At 32.5% G+C, this 26,915-nt stretch overlaps 3 protein-coding genes across 3 annotated transcripts; 2 read left to right on the top strand and 1 right to left on the bottom strand.

Moving 5' to 3' along the window:
* Nucleotides 1-4,408: 4,408 nt before the first annotated feature.
* LOC112518554 lies at nt 4,409-9,078 on the top strand. The gene is made up of 8 exons (XM_025126289.1): nt 4,409-4,596; nt 4,676-4,891; nt 5,622-5,803; nt 5,884-6,058; nt 7,289-7,497; nt 7,877-8,002; nt 8,460-8,566; nt 8,801-9,078. The coding sequence occupies exons 1-8, from the start codon at nt 4,496-4,498 to the stop codon at nt 8,945-8,947; spliced, it is 1,263 nt and encodes a 420-aa protein (XP_024982057.1). The 5' UTR covers nt 4,409-4,495; the 3' UTR covers nt 8,948-9,078.
* A 924-nt stretch (nt 9,079-10,002) lies between these two features.
* Nucleotides 10,003-12,126, bottom strand: LOC112518725 (GTP cyclohydrolase 1). Its single transcript, XM_025126522.1, is given in 3 exon segments — nt 10,003-10,628; nt 10,630-11,480; nt 11,555-12,126. Coding segments are annotated over 3 exon segments (1,353 nt in total). The 5' UTR covers nt 11,754-12,126; the 3' UTR covers nt 10,003-10,325.
* Nucleotides 12,127-22,568: 10,442 nt separating this feature from the next.
* On the top strand, nt 22,569-25,069 carry LOC112518673 (cytochrome P450 82C2-like). Its single transcript, XM_025126450.1, has 2 exons — nt 22,569-23,507; nt 24,446-25,069. Exons 1-2 carry the CDS (start codon nt 22,569-22,571, stop codon nt 25,067-25,069), a joined length of 1,563 nt encoding a protein of 520 aa, XP_024982218.1.
* Nucleotides 25,070-26,915: the final 1,846 nt, after the last annotated feature.

Genomic DNA, 26,915 nt, shown 5'->3' with positions numbered 1-26,915 from the left:
TTATAGTTGATCGGAAAGTGGATATCTTCGTGTTTAGAATTTCGAATGGTTGAGCAGGTTGGTCACCACCTCCATTTAATAGTGCAAAGCAGTGGCATGAAAGAAAGCCAAGTCTCCTTGGAAATGTGTTTTTTATAAAAAATTTAAATAAGTTATCCGGATAAATTTATTTTTTCTAGATAAAAATTTGATTTTTTAATTTTTTTTATTGAATTAACAGTCTGAAATATATAAATGATTGTTTTACCCTTCAGTTCATCAGAAAAACTTCAACAAAAAAACATGTGAAATCAGGAACAATCTACACCATGAACAATCTGAACTTGAGAGGGGTTTAAGATTAGTTTATGGGAAAGACGAACAAAGAACAAAAATGTAAAGAGGGTTTTGAAATCGAAATTTGGAATGAAATCGAAAACGAAATCTGGAACAGAGAACAAATAACAAATAATAAAAGTTATTATAAACTTCAAAAAGAACCTGCAATGAAATTGAAAACGAAATCTGGAATAGACAACAATAAACAAAAAATTTTAAAAACTTCAAATGAAAACGAAATCGAAAATGAAACCGAAATCGAAAATGAAACCAAAATCGAAATTGAAAACGAACGTCAGAAACTTCAAAAGAAATCTGGAACTAAATTGAAAATGAAAACAAAATTGAGTTCTTAAATCTAGGAAGAAGATGTAGTGGTGATTCGAGTTCTTGAATTTTGGAAGGGGGTGCAGTTCTTGGATCAAAAATGATCACAAAATGAAAAAAACGAAAACGAAAATAGAAAGTGAAAACAATGTTGAGTTCTTGAATCTGGGTTGGAGATGCAGTTCTTGAATAGAAAAAGAAAACGAAATCTAAGATGGGATCCGGAAGGAGGCATACACAATGAAGGAGATGTGAAGGGGTAGGGTTGTCTTCTTTTTTTGCTGAATAATTGTTTTTATTATTTGAATTTATTAATGAGTTGTTTATTTTAAGTAATTTATTAAATTATTATAAAATAGTTATTTTTATAACAAGATATATCATTTGAAAGTTTTCGTCAAAACAATTAAAATGACATTAAATAAAAAGTTTATGTAGTTTCTAATTTTTATTTTTATCTTTAGTCTACATTATTTTTTATTATTAATATATAACAAATTACATAAATTTAAAAAAATATAGAAACTGTATAAAAATAATATTTTCATGATAGTAAAATGAAAGTTTAAGAAACATAAAATACGATAAATAAAATTTAAAGAATGAATAAAATGTAAAAAGAAGACATATTTGATGTTTTAGAAGAGAATTAAGTTTTATTTGAGGTTATATTGGTAAAATATAAGTCTGTTCCACCTTGTTACACCATGTTTTATAGGGTAGGGGTGGAATAGGCATGTTTCACTTCGTTCCTGTATATTCCACATAAAAGTCATGTCAAACATGGAACATGGATCCTTGTCTTGTTTTGTCTTGTCGTGTCTAGTGTACCAAACGCACCCTAAAAGAACACCAAATTTATGGATCATACATTAAAATAACACTAGAAGAGTACTCGTGCAATGCAGCGAAATATATCTCGATTTTGATGTTTCATTTTATTCATTTTCTTTGTGGATATAATACGGTTTTATGTGGTGTAAAAAAGATAATATTTTTATTTTTGAATTAAATATAAATTTGAAAAAAATTGATTAAAAGTTTTCGTTTTTCGTGTAATTACTTTAATTCAATTTTTTATTATAATTCAATTTAAATTTAATAACAAATCAATTTATTTTTGTTTAATAATATAATTTTAATAAATATAATAATTAAGTATTTTATTAAAAATCAATAGTTATCCTAATTATATTTTAATTTTTTATATTTAAAATAAGATTTTTATCATATATTTGATTTTATTTATATGCAGTTAGTTACACGAATTAAAAAATATAACTTTAATAAGTTGTATTAATGCACAATGTATTTGTAATATTGAATTTTAAATAACATATATCAATAAATAATATTTTATGTATAAAAAATAGTTTTTAAAAGTTTTTATTAAATACTTTATAATGTAGTATTGATAATATGTATTAAAGTAAATATTAAATATTAAAAAAATTATATTTAACAATTAGAAAATAACAAAACGGTGGGCCCTGTAAAGTTGCGGTGCAAATTGCAAAGAGTGACCTTCCAAATATTTGCGGTGCAAATTGCAAAGAGTGACCTTCCACCCCCTGCTACTTCTTTCACCCAACTCTTTCTATACCCCCCTATATGAAATAATAAAATAATTAAAATTTATTTATTTTATTTTTCAATTTTAACCCTTTAATATTTTTAGTTTTAACCCTTCAACTTTTTAAATACTTTCCTATTATATCCTCCAGGTTTTTTATCTATATTATAATTACATATATTAATTAACTAATATTATTATTAATTAATTAAGGATACATATTTTTTTAATAATTATATAAATTAATTAACTTTAAAATTATAATATATCTTTATAAAAATTTATTATATTTATTTACTTCTTTATTTTTATTTTATACCTTTGTGATATTTATATAATTACAGTTTTATAATTAAATAAAACGATGTTCAATATTAGGTTCATTTTGAAGTTATTGACGAGACGATTATGATGATGTAACTTATTAAAATAAAAACATATTTTTAACGGATTTTAGTTAAAATACGATTATAATAATATAATTAAATCAAATAATATTCATTATTGGGTTTATTTCGAAGAGATTGACGAGACGATTATAATGGTGTAATTTGTTAAAATAAAAAATGAGTATGTAAGATGAACAAGATGAATAAAGGGTATGAAAATGCTTCCTGAAAGATTAATTTAGTTGTTAGATCTAATTTTAGTTAATAAAAAATTATGTATTTTAATGTGATAATGGTGTAAAAATAAATGATAGATCATAAATTAAATAAATACTATAAAAGTATAAATCGTAAATATTAAAAATATTTTTTCACAGTGTATATAATATATAATAATATAATTAACTCAAAAACTATTCAATATTGGACTCATTTCGAAGGTATTAACAAGACGATTATAATGGTGTAACTTGTTAAAATAGAAAGGTATTTTTTAAACATGTTTTAGTTGATGTAAGATTATGTATGTTAATTTAATAAAGGTGCAAAATGAAAAACTTAAAAGTAAAAGGTGTAAAATAAATTAATTAACTAATTACAAGGATATGAAGTGTAATTTAAAATTATAATATTAAACAAATTGATTGAATGTGAGAGGGGTTGAATGTGAGAGGGTTCGAATGTGAGAGGGTGGGGTGTATAAGTGACGTAAGGGTTGGGGATATCAAACCCCATATTTAATATGGAGGTCGATCCCTTTCTCTCTGTTTTACGGGTAAATTTTTTAATCGGTTTATAAGTCGATTGGAGAAGTACAACCTCTACTTTTAGGTTTTTTTGCAGATCCATTGAAGATACTTTTAATAGGGCATTGCACTTTAAAAATTTTATTCATTATAATCTTGGATAATCGGTTGCCTGTTAAACCGGTTATCCCATTATCTACTTTGTTTCTTGTGGCGTGTGGCTAATTATGTGTAATAACATTTATATTAAACATATGATAATTACAGAAAACATAAATCTTCTTTGGTGCCATTAGGAGAGAGAATATGAAGCTCATGAGCATGGATGACAAAAAACCACGCACTCGACACAAAATTCAATTTCCGAACCTGGTTTGATTGGGGGATCCCCAAGTTGATCAGGTATGGAGGCGAGGAAGAGGAATCCCTGAATTTATAAATCGAGGATGAGGATACATTTTATCCTCGATTAGGGTTGCACATGAGTTGGATTGGCTAGACTGAAGACATTTGAACAATTCAATCTAATGTTTTCGGCTTGAAAAATCTCAACCCAACCCAACTTAATCCAAACCGTGTGGTTAGATTGGGATGGCCAGGTTGAAGATTTGGTATGTCATTTTACAATCTATCTAAGTGATTATGTTCCCCAAGTGTTAAATCGATTTCCGGTCGTGAACCGGGGGGACAAAGGAGAGCGCGAACGTATCTCATTTCTTCACAACTTATTCATCATTAACAGTGAATCAATTTAACACGTATCATGAATGTTGGATCACTTATCATGAACAGTTAATGAAATAAACGTTCACCTTCGTTATTCATACTGAACGCCCTTCGTTATTACATTGAATGTGGACATCATGGCCACGTGTCGCATTCTCCTTTGTCTCCTGGTTTATAACCGAAAAACTTTGTGTTAAAAGCTACCAAGGGATCAGACTTGTCATATTTCAAAACCTTGGGGGAAGTTTCTGCAATTAAAACAAAATTTAAAGAAAGTCCAAACTCTTAATTCTACTAACACTGTTGAAAACCAGTTCCTCATATCCTGCCTCCGCCACCGTCAACCTTCTCGGCGAAGGAATCGGAACCCTTATCACTTAACTTCAACTCACCGTCACTTCAATTCTCGAGCAGTAATGGGCGGCGATACGATTTCTCCCTCGGATTCCTCCATTGACGATGAAGACGTAATGAAAAAGCAACTCGCTGATCGTTTGAGTAAAAAACCCTATTCACGGTAGGTTTTCTGTGTAGAAATTTGGAATTCTGTGAACGATGAAATCTAGATGAAGCTTGAATAAGATCATTTGTTTCAGTCCTGGTGGTTTGATCGGCGGCAAGACAGCGGAAGATAATAACGAATCCATATTTGGGGAAAAAATTTCTAGGAGTTTAAGAGATCCCTATAAATGCTTGGAAAGTGAAGCAAACGATAGGCGAATGAACAACGCTTATGCTCAAGTTCTTCAGAATTACGATGAATTGAATCATCGAGTTGTGAATATGGAGGTGGCTAAAAGCAAAGTTTTGAGGTATTGCTTGGTTTATAGTCTAATAAATATCTGATTCCATCTTGTTTCCTAATCTAAATGATCATGATGAATGGACTTATTATGCTTCACATATGCATGATAAAATTTTCCAATGATTCATATATGAACCTTCTTTCTTACTTTCTCAGGATATGTACCCTTTCTTATTTGAACCATCCCTTGAGGTTATATAACTAAATGGCCCCTTTTACTTGTACCATCGATTAGAGGATCTAATCGAGTTCGTGAATTTCAGGTTGTGTTGAGCTTCTTAGAAGGATTGGTTCATTTGTTTTCTGCAGTCGGTTATAACGTGATTTTTGACTTTAAGATGAAATGGGATTTTCCTTTTCTGGAAGTGATTTAATAACATAATTTGTTATTCATTACTCTCCCCGTTCCAAAATAAACGTCTGTATTACTATTTTAGTTTGTTCCAAAATAAATGTTCGAACTATATTACTATTTTAGTTTGCCCCAAAATAAATGTCCAGTTTCAAAAGTAAATGTCCACTTTCCCATTCTACCCTTATAATTGTATGATGGAATTAATCTCTCTCTATAATTAAAGGTAAAATTGTCCTTTTATTAATTGAATTCCTAAAACTGTATGTCATTTTCATTGGGTGGAATTTATTTTGGACGGAGGGTGTATAAGATTGATCCAATCTATTAAGTTGGGTCGAAGACTGTGATCCTTTCTGAGAACATTTTTTTGGTGTTTTTCTAGCTATACCCCTGGATTATGGGTAGAAAATGTAGGTGGCATGACGAAGAGCGACTATGATGTGCCAATAACAACAACCCTTCTGTTGATCGGTCCAAAAGGATCCGGGAAAAGTAGTCTCGTTAACAGGATCTCGAGGGTGTTTGAAGATGACAAGTTTGCACCAGAAAGGGCCCAAGTTACATGTAATCTTGAGTTCATAATTCTGGGTTTAGTTGCGATTTATCGATTATTAGGACAAAATCAATAATCTTGATTGTTTCAGATAATTCACGCAGCACGAATGGAACTTTGTTCCTCCAGGAGTACATGATACCAAGAAGTTCAACTTCTTTCTGCTTGTACGACACTCGCAGCTTTTCCGGTGATTTATCTGAAAATCTGGAGATGATCAAGCGTTGGATGAAGAAAGGCGTGTCTCATGGAGAACTGGTGAAAAGGTTGAGTTTTTTTTTTTTTGTTGTTAACTTTACCATTTTAAATGATCAAGTCATTGAAATTTTTTTGGATGATTAAATTAATAAACTTTCTTATTTTGAATGATCAAGTTCTTGAATATTTTTTGAATAAATAAACTATTGAACTTTTAGAAATTGGTTGGTTACCCACGTCATTTTAACCCAAAAAACTACCTTGTGCCTGGAGGTCCCAGGTTCGAATACAAGGAGGAATATAAATCCTCTTGTAGCCACGGAGGTTCAAATGCGGTGACTTCGGGCTACCCGCAAAGCGGGTGGCTGTCCTGGGATTAGTCGGCTCGCATAGCGGGTTGGATATTCAGGTTAATAAAAAAAAAGTAAAAAAAAATACCCTGAATTAGTACCGTTCGCAAACCCTACGCCATTCATACCCGTCGCACCCGACAACAACACTCCCCTTGCTGCCCGTTATTGTCTGTTCTCCATACCACCCATCGCAACCCAGCCATCTATCTGCCTCTTTATGATCTCTTTTTTGTCAAAAAGAGGGACAATTGGAAAACAAAAAAATGACAGATCAAAAAGAGGGGGAATCGGAAAAAATAATCGAAAAGTGGGAGATCGATGGCATGGCCAACGGCCGCGACAGAGAGAGGACGATAATGGGGGTGGCGATGACATTGGTGAGAGGAGTTTGAATGGCCTAGGGTTTGTGAACTGTAAAACTGATTTAAGTTTTTTTTCTTTAAACAATTCTAGCTGGTTATAGGTAGCTTTTTTGGATCAAAAGAATGTAGGTAATCAATTTCCAAAATTTTGATGGTTTATTTATTAAAAAAATCCAGGGACTTGATCATATCCAGAGGGGAGGTGAGCGGAGTGAGAGAGGCCCTCGTAGTACGATCTGTATTGTTTGTGTTTAGCAAGGTAGTGGGGGTTAGCGGTAAGGTTATATAATCAAAATGAGAAACTTCGATAGTTTATTCATTCAAGAAGAAAGTTTAATGACTTAATCAATCAAAATGCGGAAGTTCGTTGGGTTTTTTCTGGATCTTCCCTTTTCTAAACCTATATATAAGGCAAAACTCACACACACTAATTACATTTGGTGAGGCCTGAACCCTTGACCACCAGTGAGGTAGGGAGGTTGGGATCTACTGGTAATTTGGGTACTGTTGGACCAATGGTCCTTTGGTCGATCGTCCTAGTGTTATAGATATGCTTATATAATATGGTGTTTTCTTATGATAGTGCCTCCGATAGTTCAAGTTTACAGGCGAGAATGAAGAGAAAAGCGCGCCAAAATGAACTCGTCTATTATGAAAGAAGGACGGTTAACTTTGTTATATTTGTGGTAAATGGGCTTTCGGTTCTGAAATGTGTGGAAAGCCATGGAGTAGACACACAGTATACACAAATGGTTGCTGAGCTATTTGGTTCACCATTTTTGTCTTTCAAAGGTAAAATGAAATGATTTATTTCACTTACTTTTGGAAGTATATAATATTTATATACTGCAAATACTCACGCACACTCTTCGTTACTGGTGTTTGAACACTTGACGTCCTAAGAGGCTGGACTCTACCAGTAACTCGGGTACTAACCACAAGGGTTGTGGCATAGTGGTTGAGGTCTGGGGGATATGGTGGAATATCCCATCTACCCAGGATTCGATTTCAGACGTACACAACAATCTTGATCACAGAGTTTATTACTACTGATTTCTTGCAGTCATAATTTGCCAGTATTAGTCCAAACATAGCCTGGGACCCCCTTTCGAAAAAAACTCTCGGGTACTGTTGGCAAATTACCCTTTTGGTCTTTTCACTTGTGTTTCAGATCATAAACCTGCTATTGCAATCACGCATGGAGATCTACTTTCACTCTCTGAACGTGCACGTGTTCGTATTTATTTGGGAGAGCTTCTCGGTGTTCATCCAAGTAAACAAACTTTTGACGTTCCAGGTGAGTCTTGATTCAAAGTTGGTATTCTGGCCGAAAATAGAAATTTGCTTATCAAGATTTTGATTGGTGGCCGAAGCTTTTTGTTTGTAGGGGGGTTGTTATTTCAGGGGATGTTTGGTAAAAGGTATTAAACTGTAATTAATGAAATTGAAAATAAAAGAACCTATTTGGTTTTATATAATATAATGGGCCCGTTCTCCAAGCCCGAAATTTCATTTTTAGGTCAAAGTGGCAAGTCATTTTCATTTTCATTCCCCAACCTGAACCAAACAGCCCCTCAGTGTTCGTTTCATCATACGTCTCTTTACATGCACATGTTTTCTTTTAAAGTTTATTTTACAAGCCAGGGTATTTAGAAGGTCTAGATACATCCTACCCTCTCGGAACATCTTTGTGTAGGATTATTGGATTCATTTGGTTTGGTTTTGTTATTCAGTGTTTGTTGCACCGCTTTCAGATAACTCAGAAAGAACGACCGATTTGACTATCATTGACATGGTACGCTATGCTCTCGAGCATGCAGATAGGAACCTTCCTTGCAAAGGCGAACCTTTGATATTCAAGGCAAGACTTTGCAATATTGATATATTTCCATTTTTATTGCACACTAGGGCGTTGCTATATGCACCTTTATTTATGTCAGAATCAAGTCAAATCATACATTGAAAATATAAAAAAGTAATTCTTTGATGTTGATGTGTGAGAGAAAGGAATTAGTAGGTAAGGGTGCATTTAACCCTCCCTATCGAGTAAATCCCACAAAGAGATGGGATCTGACTATAAGAACACATGTTGCAGGATTCTATTCCGGTATGGGCATGTTTACTACTGCTAGTAGCCCTAGGAATCATCATCATTACAAATCGTCTAGCTCATGGCGAAAGTATTCCTGAACCAAGCGTGGAAGTAGATTGGAAGACCATTCGACACCTTTGGTCCGAGTAGTTTCGTCATTTGTGTGCGATATCGGTGCAACCACCGATCAGGTGTGCGTAAATAAATCTCAATCTATCTAGAACCGAGTAAGTTGTATGAAACACTCAGGTGCGCGTAAATAAGTTTCATCTCCATCTACATATCCTATCTTTTTACTAGCTTTCAGTTTCAAGAAACCACATCGCGTCAACTATAATAAAAGTCGCTTTTGGATGGCCCAAAAGCTAGCTTATAAATAAGAGTTTTTTTGCAGCTTTTTTCCAACTATAATATTAATATTAATTTTATTATTTAACGTTAATTATTAATTGTTAGTTAATATTAATCCTAAAATATTAATTATTTTTATTATTCAATTTGTTAAGAAGCAAAAATAGCAAATTTGAATATGTTTCATAAGTTGCATAAATGTTAAAGTTATATCTATTCTATTTCATAAAAATAAAACTTTGATAAATGATTTTAATAAAATATTTAATTTAATTATTATTGTTTTGAAAAATTATTGATTAATTAAGATATGTAAGGTTGATAATCTTTAATTTTATTATCTAATGGTTATTTAAAATCATCGATTAATGTAAAAAAATTAAAATTCGTATCTGATTATACAAATATAAATCTTATCTAACTAAGAATCAAATTAATTTTTATTAATAAACTTATTATATTATTAGTGATTTGTTCTAATTATATTATAAATTGTTAGAATTGATTATTTTTATCACACGTCTTTTTTGGCTAACTATTTTATCAACTAGTTTTTATCAAACACAATTAGTTAGAGGCTATTTGGCAATTGTTGAATGGTTTAGTGTAGAATGATTAAATAATCAAAATGATTAAGAGGATTTCATGATATAATGTATAAAAAAATATAATTGTCTACGATAAAATTATGACGCTAAATGGTTAAGGAAGGTTCAAAATACAAAAATCTTTCGAAGGGTTTTAGAACCAATTAAGAGGCACAAACTCTTTTTTGCCAAACAAGATTTACCTCTTAACGATTTAAAGATTGTCTATTAATGGTACTATTAAGAGGTAAACAAACAACCTCTTAATCAACTAGCTTATTAACAAACAACTAATTGGCCAATTTACCAAACATAAACTAAATGTAGACACACAATAGCAGTTCACATATAAGTTGTGACATCTTTCTCAGCTTAATAGAATCACATATGAATGCAAAAATGTAGTGTAAAGTAGTAGTACATATAAAACCCATAACTTTTTAGGGTTCATTTACTAAACACTTACTTGGAAAGCTTACCGACAATAGTCACCATCCACACTTACCTTATAAGTAAATTTGGATTATTACTTCAAAAGACTTTTACTCGATAACCGCTCACTCAACGCAAACGTCCCCTTACCCTACTGTTTACAAACAACAGTTAGGAATTCCCTGCAAAAACTTCGTTCTTGCTGCAGGATCGCTCGAGAACCGACCCAATACCGCAATCGTGGCCGTATTGCTACCGAATTTTTCGATACCTCTAGAAATCATGCAAGTATGATTTGCTTCCACAACCACCATCACATCTCCACCCAAAAATGGAGCAACAGTTTCTGCGATCTGTCTGGTAAGCCTTTCTTGTACCTGGAGTTTGAAACCATGAAAATGGACAACTGATTGTAGACGAGATTTCCGTTCATGATTCGGTTCTTCGTCGGATATGTAACCGAATATGAACTAAACCGTAAAACGGTAGTAACTGGTGTTCGCAGAGTGACCATAATGATAGATTCATCTCTGATTTGATGTGATCTTTATAGTTCACACGCTCGATGGTTCTTAATGGGATACCAGGGAACTCACTGAGTTCCATCTCCAAGTTTGAATCTTTAAAATTCGTTAGCCATCTGACGAAATGATTAGGAGTACCCACGAGTTCTTTTCTACACGGATCTTGACCTAAGGACCGTAAAATCGATGCCACGGCAGTAACCATCCCGGGTCTCGAAGGCCCGATCACGGAGAAAGATCTTGATGGACACCATGAATCTTTAACGGATGTTCTTGAATGAATGGTGTCTAGATCGATGTCTCTATATCTTAGCAGACTCAAAAAGTCAATCCAGGTAGGAGAATCATGTTTCCCGAAAGAACCAGAACCGGAAGTTACTAGAACCTTCACCCATCTCTGATGTTCGGAGTCTAGAAATGGAGTCTCGAAATTGGGGAAGTGAATGTGTGAGCACTGGAGAACGACGGCGACACCAGTCGGCTTGATCCCGTGTTGAAAAGCAACGCAAATTTCATCCGCCAACCGTTGTGGATCTTGGAGCCTTTTCGCAAAGATATCAGCGACCCTCGAGAGTTTGCTAAGGCCGACAACACGTTGACTGGATGGGATATAACCGACATGACATTTGACCTGGAATGGGAGCAAACAAGATTCACAATATGAATAGAGATCAAGATCTCTAACGAGAACTAGCCCACCGGATCCTCCAGCTTGACCGACTCCATTTTCGACCCCTGCTTCAGGAAATAATGCACCTTGGATTATGTCTTTCACCTTCTGTTTGTAGCCTGGAAAAGTAGAAATCTATTAGATTTTTCTAGAAAGTTAAAGAATAGTAGGTGATAATGTGGAATGAACAAACCTCTGGTCCCTTCACGGAGGGCTTTGGCAACACGAAGAGGGGTTTTTTTAAGACCTTCTCTATTGATGTCTTCACCCAAGCTCTGTAACAAAACCTTGACAGCATCTTCAATGGCTACAGTTTCTGGTTCTTGCTCAATATCAAGATCCACAGACCCATTAAGCTTCAGATCATAATGACCCTCATCCAAAGCACCCATTCAACAAACCCAAATGGGTTACGAACAATAAACCCTTCTCCCCTTTTCGATTCGAAATCCAATCTTTCACCAAAATGGATCCAACAACCAGGTCAAGTAATATGGAACCAAACTCGATCTGATAAAAACCCCTTTCCCCTGTTCAACAAAAATGACCAAAACTAGATGCAATAACAAAACACCCAGCTCGAATAATACGAATCCAACACCATCTGATAAACCCTTTTCCCTTTTTCCTATAAATATTCAATCGCTCAGAAAAAGATGGTAGATGGAATCGAACCCAGTTGAAGAATGTTGTGAAATGTTGAGATTAGGTGATAAAAGTGGGGTATGGAAAGAGACAAGAAGGGAGATGAGGTATGTGTGAAGAAGTAGGGTTTATATAGAGAGATGAAAGGGCATGCCATTGATTTTGGAATGTGTGATGGATGCAGATATTTTTATTTAATAAATAGAAAGACGAGTCTTTGAACTTGGACCGTATTGCATCCCAGTCCTGTTTGAAGGCTGTGGGTTTATTATACCATCTATTTCCATTTATTTCACAATTAATAAATAACTCTTTCACATTTGTTTGGTGGGGTTGTTTCGTAAATGAAAGGGGATTGTTTTTTAATTGAAATGACATGTATGGAAAAAACAATGTTAAACGAAAATCTTTGTGTTCATGTTTATTCGTTTAGAAATCAGTTGTGTTTGTATATATTCGTTCATTAACATGCTAAACGAACGTAAATGAACGAACATAAACAAACAAGCCTAAAACAAACATAAATAAACAAGCCTAAAAAGGTAACACTTAAATAAATATTATTTTAATTCAAACCAAATAAATAAAAGGTTATATATTAAATTCAATCTATAAATGAACGTAAATGAACGAACGAGACTCTTGTTCATGTTCATTCGTTTAACTAAACGAACAATTTTTTTTTGTTATTTTCGTTTATTTATTGAATAAACGAACATAAAAGAATTTTCTGCGAAATGGTTCGCTGAACATTTAGTTCGTTTACAGCCCTACCCACCCCCTTAAAAACTTGTTGAATAAGTCATTTTATTTATTATTAAGATACTACCAAACAATCATATATATATAATTGATCGAATAAGTTGTAAATTTTATTAAACTAGTTGAATTATTTCCAATTCATTTATCATAAATTATCTTTTTTTTAATATTTATGTATACGTTTTTTATCTTATTTTTCGGACTAAATACTTAATTTTGTAATTTTTAGTATTTGATTTGCTAAAAGTTTTAAAAGTCATCACATACAAAATAATTTTTTTATTTAAAATGATTAATTTCTAAACTATTTTTTTTGATAAATAATTTATTAATATTTTTTATTTATGAATGATTAAGTTACTGGTCTAATTTTTTAATAAATAAATCATTTAACATTTAGAAATTGATTACATGCATTCCTCTGATTAAAAAAATAAAAACAAAAATACGTGTAACCAATTAGGAATATTTTACAATAAAAAAACCTACACCAGTTGTATCATTCCCATACCTTATGCCATTCAAACCTCTTACACCGAACACAATTGTTTTCCCTTGTCGTTCATTTTCATCCGCTCTCTATTACCGTCTTTGGCCCTTCCATTGATCTCCATCTTTTTGATCTTTTTTCCGGTTATCCTCTTTTCTGATCTGTTTATATGTATTTCATTAAACTGTTAGAAAAGATAACAGATAAAAAGGAGACATATGACATGGTGCAACGACAACAATGGGCTACTACGGAGAGTGAACGATGTTCGGGCGGCGAAATATGGCAAGGGTAGCTATGTCATTGCATGCAAAGGGTATGAACTGTATAGGTTTTGAAAACAGTAAAAACATATTTATATACTTTGTCATTTTAATATTTTATGATCAATTACAAGTAGATTTTTTGAGTTAAAATAATGTAAATATCCAACTTCACTATGTTCAATAGTTTATTTATTCACAAGTTTTAGAATCTTGTTTGACAAAAAAAAAGTTGTCTCTTAATATATTTAAAACTCTTTTAATGATTTTATATTATGGACTTTACTTAACTATTCAACATCCTAATTTAATAGGAAACAATTATCAAATAATTATATTTCATTTTGCACTATATCATGAGGGTCATTTAATCATTTTGACCACTTAATCATTTTGTATCAAGACATTTAGTAATTTACAAATAACCCCTTATTTATTAAGAAAATACATTTAGAATTTATTGGGTATTTTGTAAACATTCCCTCATTGTAAATTAATAAACAAATTTAATAGTGAAACAAAATATTAAATTAATTTTGAGAAAAAGTAGCATACAAAGAAGATGGCGTTGTGATGACGTAATTGTTGGTGAAGTTCACCCACCAACCCACTATGGACTTTTAACTTCTGCAAACTTTGAATTTGAGACCCAGAGAGTGGCGTTGACTATATATATTTAGAGATGGCCAAATCGGCCCGGCCCAGTTCGGGATCGTCGGAGGACTAGGACCGGAACCGGTAAGGATCGGTTATGGGACCGAAAACCGGTTGAGGTTTTTGGTAGTTTTGTGGGACCGACCGGGACCGGTTATGGGACCGACTATGGACCAGTCCGGCCCGGCCCGGCTCGAAAATTCAAATAATTTTATAAATAAATATATTTTTAAATAATTTTATAATGTATTTTTATAAGAAAACGTAATTTTAATTATATTAAAACGCATTTTTAAAGTGTATTTGAGTGACCAATTGTAAATTTTATAATGTATTAAAGATATATTTCGTTAAAAAAAATAAAAAAAAATCTTATTTTTTTAATGCGAGGACCGGTTGGGACCGGGACCGGGACCGGGACCGGCAGCCCATAACCGGTTATGAAGTACCTATACCGGTCCTATCATTTTCAACCGGGACCGGGACCGGTTATGGCCGATTATGAGAAAGGTAAGGACCGATTGGGATCGGCCCGGAACCGGTTTTTGGCCATCTCAATATGATGGTGTTTTTGACTTACAAACACACACCGCACTCATATATCTATAATAATATATAATTAAAATGTTGATTACCGATAATTTCAACTGGTTTTATTCGGAATCTGTCATCCTCTTAGAAATCGCATTGAACAGGTATTTCAGAGTTAACTCAGTGGCTTAGGTTAGAGGAGGGGTTCAAGTATGTTGGATTAAACTATATTGTAGTTCCCATCAGGTTAACTAGTTATGAACACTAATAAGCTTAACTAAATTATAATTATCAGTATAAAAACCAGATGTAACAAACTAAGCAGTTTATATAATTAAAGAACATCAGTCAAGCTGCATAAATTATAATAAAACCAGTTGTGTGTCATTTTCTTGGAAAAACGAGTTATGAAACTCATCTGCTTTGTATGAGTTCAATACGAATCAAACACCTCAACAATGAATTTAGAGTTCAGGATACACTTAAATAATTATAAACTAAATTCAACGTAAAACTTCTTAACATTAATATTAAATGGGCCAAAGAGGAGTCTTTGGATTCTTTTCGGATCAAATAGAGAGCATTCATGGGCTTTCATGGCCCAACAAGCATAGAACAATGCTAACATTCAAGAAGAAGGGCTTTGGCCCGGTTTTCGTGTAGTTCGACCAGCGGAAAAAGGGAAGTCATGGCCTCCTCTTCTCTAGTTGGCGACGACGTCGGAAAACAGGAAATCAACGGTTCGCTTCCGTCTAGCACTACCCCCTTTAACCCAGTCGACGTCTCCCTCACCCTCCATGGGCAACATTTTGATGAATTAGTCATATAGCAACTCACTGTTCCACATTCCTATCAACAGGGCCAGTCCCGAGATATTTGGTGTCCTGGGTGAAAATAGTTAAAAGTGCCCCAATTTATATAAAAAAAAACTAATTTTTTTGTTGTTATCTGTAACAATGTTGAAATGATGTTACCGAGCAACAAATCCACTTACAATATGCATTTCGCTGGGGATGGCATGAAGAACTTTTGTTCTATTCTTCTAATTCGTAAAAACTTTATGTAAATGCAAGCTGATATTCTTTATCGTCAAGAGACGATTCAAAATTAATCGAAAGTAAACTACATTCAGCATACTGTAAAATCTGACAAATGTTCATGTAAAACAAATGGGTTCTTGACTAAAAATAACCATTTAAAAAGTGAAATTACAAAACTAACCTTTAAATAAGTCGTTTGCAACAATTGACCCTTCATTTGGTAGCCAACATCAGTTGGTGCGTATAGGGATTGAATTGCAGAAAAGAAATTGAAACCTAACCTGATGTTATATAACAAGACCACCCTCTACTGACGATTTGTCCCTTGCGCACCGGACGATGTGCGGTGTGCAAGGGACCCACCAGCACCCTTATCGAAATATTGATCAAAGTATGATCCTTTCCAATCCAACATTTATCTTATTTTGTTTATTTCCTTCCCAAACCCCACTTACCAGCACAAACCATCACTTTCATCTTCACCTTTATTACCATTTTCCATATTTTATATCAAACCTTAATATAATCTCATTTTTACACCGTCAATTATAATATTCAACTATCTCTTTCACCGTCGTTGACCGACATTTGATCGTCTTCATCATGGTAAGTATCTTAAATGAAGAACCGACGGTTCGACCTACTGACCTCATGATGTGGTTCGTTAGGCCCGGTCCAAATACATATATTTAAACAGTGTCCAAATATATTAACCGGACAAGGACTTAAATCTCGACAAGTAGACATGTGTGGGTCATACAAAAACTTAGCGTTGACAAGTTACTTAACGTGAACCAAGAGATAATAAGAGGACATCGTTTTTCTATATGAAGCGAAAAAAGAGAGAGTAGAAGATTGTAAACATTTTAAATATGTTAAACGTAAGGTACTTACTGTTTTAAAAAAAAATCTGAAATCTTTATTTCATTTCTGATTGATATCCAACCCGCTATGTGAGCCAACTAATTTCAGAACGACGACCTGCTTTGCAGATAGCCCGGAGTCACCACATTTGAACCTCCGTGACCACAAAGGGATTTTTATTCTTTCTTGGATTTGAACCTGAGACCTCCAGATACTTTTGACCTTTGGAGCCAAATTCAAACCAACCAGGCACCATCCTTGTGATTAAATTACGATTTTTGTTTTGTGGTTTGTTAAAAGTTGCAAATTTCATCCCTTTTGTTTTCAAAATCACAGTATTTTGTTCTTCTAGTTTGTAAGTCATTGATATTTTTGTCTTTAAGGGCTGAGGCTAACTCCGTTAGTGGTTTACCATAAACTATGAAAGACGAAAACAACAATGCAAGAATTGTAAACCACAAGGACGAAAAAGTTGATAAATTTAAATCATAGGGACAAAACTGAAATCTCAAAAACATAGAGACGAAAATAACAATTTTCAACAAACCAGAGGATGAAAAACATGGTTTACTCGTTTTATATAATGGAATTTTTTGGATGATAGCAGCTGAGAAAGACTTAACTATGACTATTCTTTATTTCATGTTGTGAAACATGCCTAACACACATACTATAAAACAAAAAGATGACGTACACTAATCAAAGAGTCTTTGGTCTAGCGGTTTGTGAGTCTTTGGTTTCGTAGGAGATCAAGAGTTCAAGCCTCACAAAAGATGAGAAGGGTGTGTGAGTTTATTTATTAACGTCTAATTGTGTATCTTATATGAAGATGTTACAATAAGTTTTGGAGAAAAGTTTTGGAAAGAAAATCAGCAACGCGGAAGGAAAGTTTTGGAAGGAAAACCAACATTATTTTTCTTTCCTTTCTTAGTAAAAGAAACTCGAGAATACGCGATTTCCCCCCCTCTTTTTAACTTTTATCTTCAAGGTCTCATGAAATTAGTCGAAATGCACATAATCTTCCCGAAACACCCATAGTTACGAGAAAAAAAATATGCAACATACATGAGCAACACTGCAACATGAACAGTCAGCCAACTCATATCAATGTGCAATTTGCGCTAACGCTGAAAAATTCCATATTTGTCCTTTAGCAACATGTGTTACATATTCTGACATTCAATGAAGGCAATTAATTGACACCCACTTGTAATTTTTATGATTGATTTAACATCATTAAATTTTTAATCATTTTATTAATTAAGTAGTTTTTTTAAACAATTAAATAAATAGATTTCAAATGAAAAGGCTTTTATTTATATTATCAAGATAACCTCATCACAAATTATAATTTAGGTTTGTGAAAGGTGTAACTGTTTCATATTGTGCATTATAAAACAAATGATTTTCACCCAGAGGAATTTTCAACGGTAATTACTGACGAATTACTAGAAAATATCAATGGTGTAGTAGAATTCGATGTTTTTCAAGAAAATACCAACGAAAACCCAGAAAATGTTGGGGGTAATCCGTCACTGATTTGAATTATCCACCAACAATTTACTAACTTTTGTGATAGCTTCGTGACAAATCGTCCGTTAGTGACGGATTTCCTAGGGAAAAGTTCCTAGTTCAAAGTCTTTCTTTTGGTAGTGCCATCGTATGGAAAAATTCATGGATCTGTACCTAATTATGTCGAATGTGATCCAAAATAGCAACTTTCTATAACTAAAATCATCGCAAGACCTCATAAACTGGGATAAGTTGCATCCGGTATAAAAATGGTTACTTGTTTTTTTTTTCAAAATCTGAATATTATGGCTTTCAAAAAGCAGATAATTAATATCAAAATCAAATTTACCAAATATAGACAAACTTATTACAAGGATTTCAAGTCATAACAGTCATGTTTTCAACACATCTAATAACGCTTTTATTATGTGACTTGATCGACTCGTTGATATCTCTGTTTAAGTTGCAAGAAAATGAAATCATGTTGAGTATTAGATTCACTACATTAAAATTGGTTGTATAAGACGTCTAAAATGTATAAGTATCATAATAAAAATATTTTATAAGACTTACATTTATAAAATCAAACCAAAAAGCATCACAATAGGTTATAAGACATTTTTAGGCGTTTTAACATGGTTTTTTAGGTAGATTTTAAAATAAAGTGTTGTATTATCTATTTTATATGACACTATTTGAAAAAGTGTCCTATAAAAGACGAGTTTATAACACATTTCTCAATTTTGTCATATAAAATAGTTAATATGACACTTTATTTTTGAAAGCGTTGCAAAAAACTTGTTAAAATATCTAAAAATCATTATATAAACCTATTGTAATGTTTCTAAAATAGAGCATTTTATAGTTTGGTCCTATAAACTTTGGTTTTATACGTAAAACAACCTATTAAGACACTTAGACCTTCTAAGTGTCATATGAATGTTCTATAAACCCTATTGTATTCTGTTTTAGTTATGTTTGGCAAATTTAAGTAACAGTTGGCTAAAAATCTAGTTGTTAGCTGATAAACTGATCGTGTTTGACATAAATTACAAACTAACTGATAAATTAGTTGACAAATCTAAAATAACTGAAAATGACATGTTAAAACTTAATTTTAACATGTCATAATATAATAAGTACAAAAACCACAAATAAATTTATCATATTAAACAAGCAGTAAAAAAAAGAAAATTTTAATTATTTAGATTTAAGTAACATTTTTAACATTCCATATTATATTTTATAATATTGTGAATTTATCATATCATGGGACGACCACCACATATTAAAAAATATATAATTTTGTAAAAAAAAATGATATTAATTAATTTGAAAGAATGTTTGCATAATATAGTGAGATATATCTTAATTTTAATGTTTCGTTTTATTATTTATCTATGTCGATATAATACAATTTTTAATATATCGATATTAGTTTCAAATTTACTATTTAAAATTTTTATTTTTATGTAATTTATTTAATTTTAATATTATTTATAATTTAATTTATATTTAATAACGAATTACTTATTTATCGTTTAATTTTATAATTTTTATAAAGATAATAATYAAKTATTTTGYTATAACTAATGATTATACTAATTATATTTTAGATCTTTTATATTCAAAATGAGATATCTATCCCGTATTTAATTATATTTATTTAGTTACACATTCAAAAATTAAACTTTAATATGTTGTATTTACGCATAATTTACTTGTTATCTTAAATTTTAAGTAATGTGCAACAATAAACAATACTTTATGCATACAAAATGATTTTTAAGAGTTTATATAAAATGCTTTATAATATAACTAGAATGGTACTCGCGCAATGCAGCGAGATAAATCTCGTTTTTTAATGTGTAGTTTTTATGCTTTATCTCTATCGATATGATACGATTTTATGTGGTTTTGAGAAATCAATAATGTTTTTATTTTTGAATAAAATATAAATTTGAAGAAATGGAGCTTTAATAAGTTGTACTTACGCACAATCTACTTGTAATATTGAGTTTTGAGTAATATGCATTAATAAACAGTACTTTACGCATAAAAAGTAGTTTTTAAAAGTTTTTGTCAAATACTTTATAATATAGTATATAGATATAGATTTAATGATTCAACTGTTACAATAAAAAAAAAGGTAACTTGCAATTTCTTTATTAATAATAAAATTATCTTACGAATTATTTAGTCAATAAAATAATTATATGAATATAACTAATTATTTAGGGATATCTCCCATTTTTATTTTCCGTACGCAACATGCAAAACATGTGATGAATTGCAACCAGTGCCGTTCCTGAGGTTTTTGATACCCCGTGCGAAGATACTAAAAAATGTCCCAATGTCTATATTTTAAGCAAATGAAACGATGAAAAATGCGATTTTACTAAAGGGTTTGGAACCTAGTCAAGCTAGGCAGCTCAACCTTACGCCAAATTTTATTAATTAGCATGAAAAATACAAAGGGGAAAATAAAAACCAAAACCCCAAATTACAAATATAAGTATATCAACTAAAACGATGTCTTCGTGCACTTCTTGAAGCAAAAATATCAATTACTTTTTCATATTCAACATTCAGCAAGTCAGCTACCATTATCATAAGATGATAAGAGAGCTTGTATTAATTGGAAATACAATGAATGCATAATGTCAAAATTGATCAATTAAATGTTACTATGTTAGAATTTAGAAACAAAATCATACCTTGGTAGTCGGCAATGCATCGACCAATCATCAAGATCGATCCATCGTCCCATGGACATCGTTAGACTAGTCACCATTAACCGTCTTCCTCTAAAACTGGAACATCATCGTCGAAAATCAAAAATCGAAAATCGAAAAACTCGAACATTCAAAGAGCAATAGAAATCGTCAATTTCAAATCGTCAAAGTCAGTCGTCTTCTGAACTGTGCTCCATCTATCCCATTGTAACCGATTCAAGTCATTGGGTTTGTTATTAACAAGTCTGATCAATCGGGTCTTTGTTTATAATTAAAGTCCAAGTCTCAAATTATTAAACCCCAAAACTCGAAACTAATATTATATAAAAATTTGATGCCCCTTTGGGCTTTGATGCCCTGTGCGGTTGCACGGGCTACACGTGCCCAGGGCCGGGCCTGATTGCAACTCTCGTTTCAAACATGCTCAGCACCAAGAAGTCTGAATTTAGTTTCTATTAAGTCTTATGATTTGTATATATAAAATTATCTCTATAAATTAATATATCTGTATAAGTTTAGAATATTTTTATTTTAGAGGATTTTTTCATAGATAAAATGAGCATATTTTTTTAATTGTGGGAGACAAGTTTGGAAAAAAAAAATTGACTTCTGGCATAAAGCTCTCCTTAGAAACTCACTGAATAAACCGATTCTCATATCATATATAGCTGACCGAATAAGCTGTGAGTCTCATTAATCTGCTAAGAAAATACTATTAAGTCAAAAATTACGTAATTTTCGTAATACAACAAAAATTACGGATTTCGTCATTGTGGTTTTGAAATTTTGATTTCCGTCCCTATCCTTTGCAATTCATTTCTTTTTTCGTTCCTGAGATCAAAACACTACTTTTAAGTATGAAAAAAAAAAAAATTTAAATCATAGGAACAAAAAAAAGCAATAAATTTTTAATGAAAATAAATTTCAACACCATAAGAACAAAAATATAAATTTTCAACAAACCACACAGAGTAAGAATGTAATTTACTCTATTTTATATGACATTTTTGTAAAGTGTCTGACCAACACGACAATATAATTCTTATCTACTGTTAAATTGTCCAACTTCATTAATAAAACCTTTTAAGCTGTCTATTTTTGTCCTGACAACTTATTATAACATCGTTATAAAAGATTTAGGTGACGTTTGTTTTTTAAGAGGTGTTGAGGTTCTGAAATCTGGATCATTAAGATTGTTTGTTTTTACTTTTGAAGTCTGAAATCTAAATCGGTCAAACTAATGTAAGATAAATCATTTTTTTACAAAAGTATAAAATATAAATAGTTTTTGCTAACAAATCTCTTACAACCCCCAAAATATGAACCATTTCGTAAACGACAAACTATGATTAAGAGGTATTAAGTGATACTTTTACCACTTAAAATTTCATAGAACATTTACAGCTTTTAAGCTCTTATTTTAGAAATAAAACAAACACTCTTAATACTCAAACGTCTAAACGAATCAGACTTCAGAGGTATTAAGAGGTAATTTTGAAAAAACAAACATGCCATTAGAGTCGTCAATCTTGTAATCATGGCAGATGCCAATTGAAAGGTCGAAATGATTTTGCATAAATGCGAAAACTCTCCGTTAGCTACAAACATATCATTGTCGATAGTACAACCATACATTTTAAGTCCCATCTATAAATACAAGTGAAGTGTTGATTCAATTTTCAAATTCAAGAAAACAAACCCATACATTACCATGGAAACTTTTCCCCAATTTCTACCGGTTTTAGGGGTTCTCATACTTCTTCTAATTTCTGCTTACAAAAGAAGCAGTACAAGAAAGAGTATCAAATTAGCTCCTGAACCACCAGGAGCTTTGCCTCTTATAGGTCACCTTCATTTCCTAAGAGGCCAAGCTCCTGTGGCCAAGATTCTTGGAAAAATTGCTGACGACTACGGGCCTGTTTACTCCCTCAGGCTCGGTAGTCGTCAAGCATTGGTGGTGAGCAGTTGGGAAATGGTTAAAGACTGTTTCACCACCAATGATAGAAACTTCGCCACCAGGCCAGATACGGCCACTAGTCGGCACATGGTCTACAACGACGCTGGTTTTGCACTGGCACCATATGGACCATATTGGCGAGAGATTCGAAAGCTAGTCACTTCAGAGCTCTTTACTAGCCAACGTCTTGAAAAGTACAAGAATGTTCGTAACTTGGAAATCAAGAGCTTCATTACCCACCTCTTCTCCTTGTCGACCCTAAAGAATGGAGACCAAATGTCCACAGTCAACATGGGCAAGTGGTTCGAGCAAGTAACATTCAATGTAACCATACAAATTTTGGCCCGAAAAAGATTTTCTTATGGGTGTAGGATTGAAGGTGATGATGAAGATTCACATGTGCATGAAGCAATCAAAAAAGGGTTGTATCTTAGTGGCATTTTTGTTGCTTCCGATTTCTTTCCAATTTTGGAATGGATGGATATCGGAGGGCATTTGAATGCGATGAAGGAAGTAGCAAAAGAGGTCGATATCGTTATCGAAAAATGGCTTAAAGAACACGCTATGAAGAGAAACGAGAACGATGGTCGTAAAGAAGAAGAAGATTTCATGGATGTGATGCTTTCGACCCTATCAAAAGATAGCGAAATGCATGGCCACCGGCGTGAAACCGTCATCAAGGCGACAATAATGGTTGGTAACATATTTATGGTAAAATCGGCTTTCGTTACAATAAGATTAGGTTTATAGGACGCTATCAATTTCTAAGTTTCTTAATATACTGCTTGATAAGATTTAATTTATAAGACAAAAATAAAACGTTGTAATAAGTTTGTAATACGTTTTTGGACGTGTTAACAAGTTTTTTTATGACACTTTTAATACAAAATGCATTAGCTATTTTGTGACACTTTTGAAAAAGTCACCTATAAATCCCTCTTTTTATAGAATATTTACATGTTTTTATAAAACGCCTTTTCAGATGGTGTTCTATAAAATAGTCAATACGACGTTTTTTATAAGGATGTTAGAAAAAACTTGTTACGACGCCTAAAAACTTCCTATAAACTTACTACAACATTTTTAAAGTTGATATTTTATTTTTTGGTCTTATAAATCAAGTCTTATAAAGTGGTGTATTATGATGCTTATTTTTTTGGTGGCTTATGAACCCAATTTTATTGTAGTGTTTACAAGACGTCAAATATGTTTAAATGTCTTAATAATAAAGTATTTTGTAGGATAAAAAATTGTACATCTTATGTAAATATGTTACAATAGGATGTTAGAACGTATTTGAGCATTCTAATAAGTTTTTTAAAGGTGTCATATTTGTTTTTTTATGTCACGCTTTTGAGAAGTGTTAACGTGAACACGTATTTTTATGTCACTTTTTTGTAAGACATTTTTTTTTCCTCCAAATTATGTCATATAAAAAGAGTAATATGACTTTTTTTTTTTAAATTGTCCTAAAAATTTGTTTGGACGTTCAAAAACGTCGATCAACTTATTGTAACACATTTACATAGGACGTATAATTATTTGGTCTTGTAAGCTTAAGTTCTCTGAAACCAATTTTGTCGTAGTGTGTTTATTGACTCTTAACTATGTTAAACATATGTTTTTGGTAGATTTTGATGTTGACGGGTTCGGAAAGCACCGCTTTGACGCTAACATGGGCACTTTCTTTACTGTTGAACAACCCGCACGTCCTACGAGCAGCTCAGGAGGAGCTTGACATCCATGTAGGACGAGAGAAATGGGTGGAAGAATCAGATATTAAAAACCTACCGTATTTACAAGCCATAATGAAGGAAACACTTCGGATGTACCCACCAGGTCCGTTGGCGGGACCTCATGAGGCCATTGAAGATTGCAATATCGGTGGATATCATGTCTCTAAGGGGACACGTTTGATTGTGAACGTGTGGAAGCTACATCGCGATCCACAAGTTTGGTCAGATCCTCATGAGTTTAGACCAGAGAGGTTTCTTGAGCAACACTCGAACATAAATTATCAGGGTCAGAATTATGAATACATTCCATTTAGCTCCGGAAGAAGAATGTGCCCTGCAATCACGTTTGCTTTCCAAGTGGTTCATTTGACACTAGCTCGGTTACTTCAAGGGTTTGATTTGTCGACACCAATGGGAAAGCCCGTGGACATGAGCGAAGGCTTAGGGATTGCACTGCCGAAGGTGAAACCACTTGAAGTTATCATTACTCCACGAATTTCTCCAAATCTCTATGATTAAAACCCTCGAGACCAATTAGATGGTTTAATTTCGTTCATGGGATGATTTGCTCGAAATTGATGTTTTGATTGTTGCTAAAATTTAAATAAGTGGTAGTAAATCACTCGTAACTCGGTTTAAACTGTATAATATTTTTATTAAAATATTAGGATGTCTAGTATAAATCACAGTGAGATGAACGTGTTGTATATTAGAAACTTAATGAATAAAAAGACGGACTTTTATAAAGTTGGTCAAGTTTAGAGAAATAAATGTAAATTGTTTTGAAAATATTTGGTGTTTCTTAATGCCCCGGAAAGATTTGTTTGAATGTCTTGTTAGAGTGGTTGTATTTATATATATACGGTCAGATTTAGAAGAAGACTGTAAAAAAAAATGAAAAACCGAGGAACACATCGGTAACAGTTCATCTGGACGATATGCACATATGCATGCATGTAATTTGTAAACAATTTGTCCGGTATACACAAGTGCATAACATGCACATGTGCATAGAAACCAAGAACCAGCTTCAGATACTTGTATTCACATATGCATACCGTCTAGACGAATGTTATCGGTATGTTCTTCAGTTTTTTTCATTTTTTTGGGGTTATTCTCTGAACCCTCCCTCCCCCCTCTCTCTCTCTCTATATATATATATATATATATATATAGAGAGAGAGAGAGAGAGAGACGAAGGATCGTGTGAGAGTAAGAGTTAAGGTGAGAAACGTAAGAAGGGATCTTGACCCATGATCACTTTTACTCTCACCCCCACCCCTTGAACTGTCTTTATCACATGAATTAATCTAGTGCATATCGATCAGTGCATTAGTATGTGTTGATCTTCAATTATGATTGATTCAAGGATAAAGATCTTTTTAGAACTTCTCACTATAAATTTCATTCTCATAGAACCAAACTATATATATATATATATATATAATATGGGATGGTTGGTGTATATATATTGTGTTTGAATTGTTTAGGTGTTAAGATGATTGGACAAACCATTCAGAGATTAGATTAGATTTAGGGGTCGTTTAAAACATACTTATCAGGATAAACGTTTATCGATAAAATTAACACTATCACTTACTTATTGGGAAATTAGTCCACCAAAACAGTAGAATATGTAATAATTTGCCGGGTAAGCGCTAACCGTGATAAGAGCCGCCGTCATCACTTACCGGTAAAACTCTCTGTCTTTGTTTTCGCTCTTACCAGGTAAGGTTCTTGGTCATTTCCATATTCATCTGGTAAGGTAATGTGACTTAGTAAGCGCTTATCCGAGTAAACGTTTGGTAAACGACCTCTTATCTAGCTAGGGGTCTGTTTGTTGGCAGCTTAAGGATAACATGACTCACAACTTATTCGGTCAACCATACATGACTGTTTAGTAGTGACTTAATGATATAAAAAATAGCTTATTCAATAAACTTTTATGAGAGTTTTTTCTCAAACAAAAACTTTCTCGATCTATACACACAAGTTAATTCATACAAAAATTTTTACCTATAAATAACTTAATAAAAACCAAGGGTTTAGTTTACGTGGTCTTTAAATTGGTACACGTTAAACGTACGTGTTTAAATACCAATTCGTACTGTTTGTGTTGTGAAAAACGCATGATATTAAATTATGCTATTAGGACATGATTATTAAATATGTTATACAAAGTAATTATATATATAGGGGAGCGTTCAAATAAAAACCACCTAATTTGTACAAACCGTACAAACTTCATTCAACTAATCATAATTTTTTATTTTGTTCATTTTTTTGTAATTATGAGAGGTTGATTAATCATTTTTATTGTGGATGATGTTAATCATGGATATTATCATCTTCATTAATTATTTTA

This window comes from Cynara cardunculus (assembly GCF_001531365.2).
Source record: "Cynara cardunculus var. scolymus isolate 2C chromosome LG 9, CcrdV1, whole genome shotgun sequence".
NCBI classification, from domain to species: domain Eukaryota; kingdom Viridiplantae; phylum Streptophyta; class Magnoliopsida; order Asterales; family Asteraceae; genus Cynara; species Cynara cardunculus.
Note: the sequence above shows the minus strand (reverse complement) of the source record. Positions and strands in the feature narration are given on the sequence as shown.